Source organism: Oncorhynchus mykiss, chromosome 17 (genome assembly GCF_013265735.2).
Source record: "Oncorhynchus mykiss isolate Arlee chromosome 17, USDA_OmykA_1.1, whole genome shotgun sequence".
Classification (NCBI taxonomy): Eukaryota; Metazoa; Chordata; class Actinopteri; order Salmoniformes; family Salmonidae; genus Oncorhynchus; species Oncorhynchus mykiss.
Genome location: NC_048581.1, coordinates 44,143,111 through 44,149,110, shown reverse-complemented (window position 1 = coordinate 44,149,110; position 6,000 = coordinate 44,143,111). Strand labels below are relative to the sequence as shown.

Below are 6,000 nucleotides of genomic sequence, written 5' to 3'. Positions count from 1 at the left end.
TTCACAAACGTATGCTGGGTTTACACTTCACTAGGCGTACTCCAGAGGCTTCGCGACTTCACACGACACCGAGATTTTGGTGCATGTCTGAATTTGCAACTTTACGCAAGCCTCAGTGACATATTGCTAAGCACCCTAGCGTCACTTAGTTTGTTAAGCTAAGGAGATGCATGCCAATATTTCACTGTTGACTTCATTGTATGTATATAATTTCCTTCTAATAAAAAAATGGCAGTTTAACATACTGTGTGGAAATTTTTTCATCTCCTTTTCCCCTCACAGATTTGGGGGGGGGGGGGGGGGGGGGGGTATACACAACATATCATAGATCATAGATGGGATGGAATGGATGGAAGGTAGCCTAGCGGTTAAGAGCGTTGGCCCAGTAACCAAAAGGTCACTGGGTCGATTCCCTGAGCAGACTAGGTAAAAAAAAAATCAAATAAATTGACGTGCCCTTGAGCAAGGCACTTAATCCTAATTGCTAAATTACTAAAATTTAGGATTGTCCTTGCATGAAAAATCAAAAATGGCCAATTTCAAAATACTAAATGTATGTAATTATATCTTTTGGATGGGGAGTCCAAATAGTTACCACTATGCTCTGTTTAAAAATCAAAACAAAGTTAAACCTCCCGCAGAAAAAGAAATGCACTGTCCGGTTTTGTTGTGTAGAAACAGATTTTCTGGACAGACTGTCATCCCAATCTGTCCATCGGTAAGATCCAGAAAATAAATATCATGCTGCAAATTTAGTGTACTATATTTCTCTTTGTACAGTTTAACACATTTTATACAAGTACACATGATCTTACATTCTCATTTGTTTCATTTTAGGGTTTTGTCTTTCTTCACTCAAGGTGCTGGTAATATTGTGTCACATATTTCTCTGAAGTCTTCGGTCAAACATTCATGTAACAAGTGAGTACCCTTTGTCTATGGATGAGGCAATAAGAAAGGTCAAGTGTCCGGTCAAGCTGACAAGTCCCTCTGTTCAAAACCTTCCCTTAAAGCCCCAGTGTGGTTCCTGGCTCCCCAAAGACATTTACTCCCAACCAAACTAGAACGTCCGAACGAGTTCCATTTAAAAGTCCATCTTCCTGCGGTCTCGTCTGTCACGAGGAGACTACATCTCCCAGTGTGCATCAGCAATGTCATTTAACATGGATTAAAAGTCCCACTGCAGTGATCATGGCACATGACTTGTTAACGCCGCAGTGTGATTTTCATCTTTTTGTTTTGTATTCAGTTGGTGAAGACCCTACTAAAATGGAGGTACAGCATTCTGTGGGAAGGGAAACGTCTTGAAGCAGCACTCGCGTAAAAATAAGAAAACAAATAAAGGAGAACACAGCAGCTTTTTTTTTTTTTTTTTTATACCATTCAAACAAATCCCGCCATAGATTATCCTCTTATTTTCTTAGGTGGCATACGGAATGCAAGGATTGGTCAGAGGGAGAGAAAAAAATATATATTCTCAATACATTTTTCATAAAAAGAATCCGACAGGATTCAAGAGACAACAAACCCAACAACGGAGTAAAGAAAAAAAGAAAAATGAAGTACTCTGCTTCTTACTTCTCGCTCCAGCAGAATAAAAAAGTTAACGATTACTAAGATGCATTTCTGGCAAAAGTCTTGATTCCAAATAACAAATGAGCTGAATCAACCGGTTGAGTGCGGAACATAACTGGATTTGAATGTAAATAACTTAGAGGAAAACAACTGCAGCACCATGAATTACAAGATCTGTATGACTCAAGTATAATATAGCAAATCTACTGTGAAGTAGTAATACATCAAATCAAAACAGTCACGTGGGAAACAAAATAAAAAAAAAAGAGCAGAAAAATCATTGAACAGTAAAATACAGATCAAGAGTTTTCAGAAATTGGCTAAGTTTGAGACAAAAAAACTGGAAATCATAAGGAATGATTTTTTAGGCAGCTCTTATTTGCCACCCTCTGCATCTTTATAATGGATGATACACACATACACTTTTGCAAGTATCGTTTCCCCTTTCCAAACGAAACACATACTGCAGGACTGACCCGGCTTCTAGCCAAATCCAAAAAGTAACCTTGACAAAGTCTCTGCTGAGTTACACCTGCCATCTCAGCATTAACAAATCCAGAACCAAAACAATAGGTACGCTTCTTTAAAAACAAAAACCAAGAAAACACTTTGTACAGATAGTCGTGGTTGAGTTTCACCATCTACTTTGCCAGTTTTACACAGTCTGTTCATGTCAGGGCAATTTCAAATTACACTTTTTTGTTGAACATGTGTTTTTTCTCTTTTCATTTGATTCCTTGATGATGTTGAAGTTCCTCAATTAGCCATGTTTAGAATGCAGTAATTTAGTTTCAGATAAAACAAAAAAAAAGACAGAAAATAAGGAGAAATCCATACAAGAAGCCAAGTCCTCACTCCTCTTAGGTCTGTATATAACCCCTCCCCCAAGCCTAGTTTCTCCACAGGGTTTAAGATAGGAGGTACACAATTTCACACACACACGCTCAAGCAAACACACACACACACAACATCCTAAAAGCTTCCTGACTGTGTCCTTACTCCTGACCCCTGTATGGGTGGGTGCTGGAACTGACTGAGGGGTGTCCCGCGCTGTGGGTAGTGTTGGCCGGTGGAGGCCGCCAGGAGCCTGGAGCCGGTCTGCAGCACTGTCTGCCCGGGGCTGCCTGGTTTCAGGCTCCGGGACGCCTGCTGCTGGCTCAGTCTGGAGGCGTGGTGGGACGCCGGGTTCCCCACAGCACCGGCGCCCAAGTCTGTTTTAGGGTTGCCGTGAGCCCTGGAGCCAGGGGTGGGAGACCCTGACAACCCGCTGTTCAAGAGGTTGGCTTTTAGGTGGCTCCCGCCACTGTACACGTGGGACCCGTCCATACTGCTGCTGCCGCTCGGCTGGTGCAGGTTGCCTCCTGGCGGTCTGGAGGCCCCACACAGCGCCGAGTCTGCAGTGGAGGTGGTTTGGTTGGGGAAGGAGGACAGGGAGTTGAGGGGCTGTTGTTGATGCTGCTGCGAGGGGTCTTGAGACAGGGCGGAGAGGGAGGACAGGCGAGAATAGAAGCCCTGGCCTGAGGGAGGGGGAGCCGAGGGACTGTAGGAACCACGGAATGGAGAGGACACGCTCTGCTGAAGGAAGGCTGGACTGTCCACTGTCTGCTGGTGGCCTTCCGATAAGGGGGGCTGCACCTTAGAACGAGAAAACACACAAAATACTTCCTGACACCCTGTACAAAACCAGGCGAAACAAAACACTCAACTCTCGCAAATGACACCATACCTGGTGTGTGTAGACAGACGGGCTGTATCTCTGTGGGCTTTTCATGGGAGAGGCCAGGGGTACCGTCTGGATCTCATACCGGTCTGCATCTGGGATAAACATAACAGGACACAAGCTGAACAGATGGTACATGCGTGCGGATTCCTCAGAATCTGAAATGAATTTGGCAAATGTTGTTCCAGACTAGGCTAGATACTGTAGCTACATTTCAGACAAAAATTTTAGACGAGAAAACCCAAGACAAACCAGCCTAAACACACCTCTATATTTCAGACTAGAGGTCTATGTTTAAGTCTCGTCTAAAATCGGGACAGGAGGACGTCTGGCCTGAATTTCCTACTACTTCATTCATGTGAAAACTAGAGAAACCTGGTAGTGAAAACGAGCGCAGTACCAGGGTCCTTGTCTGTAGCCGAGCAGTCCGTTCTCTTCAGCACACGGTCCATCTTGAGGGAGCCCCTCAGTACCCGCTCTAAGACACCCTGGCCCTCTCTCAGCCGCTCAACTGTCGTGGGCACCATCCTGGATCGAAGCAAAACACCAACACCGTCATGTACAGTATGTTCAGTCACACACACAATGGGTTTATATAGGACCCTATAAAATCTGTACAATTGTTTTTTTGTTGCCGAATCCATTTTTGTTTTTTCCTCAATATTGTCAGGTTTCGCTCTAAGTCACATTTTTTTTAAATAGAAAAACAAAACAAATGGGATGTTCCAAGTCCACAACAATGCTTAAACCACATCAGGAGACCATTTTTGAGGTCTGGGAAAAATCTAAAGAAATGTTTATTTTTGAGTGCAGTTACCCTTGAAGTCAACTGCACACCAACAAGACAAGTGAATGCTAAGTGACAGGGAACAAAGTGCTGTGAGAGGATGTGGTGCCGGTGTCTGGTCTTACCAGTGGCTGGTGCCTTCCTGAGCCCTGGACTGTTGCTGTGTTGGTGGTCCAGGGGCGACGGTGTGGTGGTTATCTGGGGGGCTCACCTCCTCTATCTGGGGGATGGAGGAGTGGGTGGGGGAGGAGAAGGAGCTGTGGGGGGAGGCTGGGGGCTGCAGGTGGAAGGAACGGAGGCCTCCGGGAGACTTGGCGCTGGCACAGATGGAACTGGGGCGGGTGTCCAGGGAGCTACCCCCGGGCTCTGGGTCCCTGCTGCTCCCCTGCTTTCTCTTACGGTACTCCAGCAGAGACACCTGAGTCGTCGAGGGAAAAAGAACCATCCCTAGTCAGTCATATGTACAGCCTTAGTCCCATGACACACACACTTCCACTGGTTGCATTGCGACACCAGTGATTACTCACCAGTACAGTATGGTCAGGACGTCATGCATCAACTCAACTGTTAGACGACTTACCTTGAATGCACGTTCGCTTACACGTTATCAACGGACTGACCAAACATCCAAAATGTTACCAAACCCTGAACGGAAGAGCAACCACAGGTCACCGATCTACTACTTCTACCATCCTGGGAGTTCTATGGTGGGTCAACATCCTCAGTTGCTGTGGTTATCTGACGTGGATACAGAGGTGCAAAAATACAATACCTTGGGCTGACAATTGGAATGAGTCGACTTTGACAATAACAGACAAACAACGAAGCAATCCAGGGTAGCTTTATCACGCTCTCCCTACAGTGTCAGGACAAAACCCTGCTGAATGGCAAAGAAAATGGCTTTTTGTACCAGAGTATTGATACTGGCATCAATGTTATTACCAGAATCAGGAAGCGATCATATTCTAAAATGGGTTGTCGTCACACACCACCATTCTGTTTTGACTTTTGAAGCCTTTGTTCTTTGTGGATAGTTAGTAACGGGCCAACATTGAAACATCAGCACAGGCAACTTATCATTATCAAATGAAACATCACAACACAAAGCAACCACTGCGAGGTAAGAAAGAAAACAGAAGGGGGGGGGGGGGGGGGGGGGGGGGGGGTGACAAAAACAGAACCACAGGGCACTCGCGTACGGTACATTCACCCACACTCAAGAGACAAATGAGAGAGAGCAGCCCGACAGAAGGTCGTCATGAAACAGGCAGGAGACTCAAGGAGGGGACGGGGAAGGGGACGGGGATAAGAGAGATGAAGGCTGCCTGAATGGACAGTCCGATATCAGGGCTACCAGGAGGCCCCACCTAGCCCCTTAGAGCTGCAGTTGGAGGCTTAGGACTTGAAGAATCGCCACACAGTAGGGTCTTCGGACCCGAGGACTACTATACTTGTTAGGGCCTTTTGATTCTGCTTGGGCCCCAACCCCAGCTTCTCGGGCTCCAAAGACTACTTTTATGGACCTTCTGATTGGCCTTGGGCCCTTAGGGGTGCCTCTTGAAGGGGTGCTAGTATGGTTCTTAGATGGGCATTGGCCATACTGCTGGTATGGATTGAGGCTGGTGAAAGGGGATGCGGGCACAGAAATATGGATGAGATGGACCATAGACGAATGGCCAGTGAAGCCGACGCCCACAGGGCCTGGCTCAACCTCGGCAGCCTGAAGACGACACCATGAAGCATCAGGCTCGTAGCACGGCGCTCCGAGACGGCGGGGTGACCATGTTTCTGACACAGAGATGTTTTGATATAATAGGTCATGTAGGTTTTTTTTTTTTGGAAAAGGGGAGTTTGGGGCGGGGCTGTGTATGCGGATGCCAAACAATATTTACATGCACACTTCTAAATGGTATGGAAA

General features: G+C 46.2%; 1 protein-coding gene across 6 annotated transcripts in view; it reads right to left on the bottom strand.

Moving 5' to 3' along the window:
- Positions 1-747: 747 nt before the first annotated feature.
- The window catches only part of setd5 (SET domain containing 5), a 49,408-nt gene continuing 44,155 nt past the window's right edge, over positions 748-6,000 (bottom strand). For all 6 annotated transcript variants that reach the window (XM_036949954.1, XM_036949951.1, XM_036949950.1 and 3 more), the window contains 4 exons: positions 4,208-4,500; positions 3,696-3,823; positions 3,302-3,390; positions 748-3,210 (listed from right to left, as the gene is read on the bottom strand). In XM_036949954.1, coding sequence (XP_036805849.1) covers positions 2,548-3,210; positions 3,302-3,390; positions 3,696-3,823; positions 4,208-4,500 — 1,173 coding nt within the window. In that variant the 3' untranslated portion in view covers positions 748-2,547. The remainder of the gene's footprint in view (positions 3,211-3,301; positions 3,391-3,695; positions 3,824-4,207; positions 4,501-6,000) is intronic.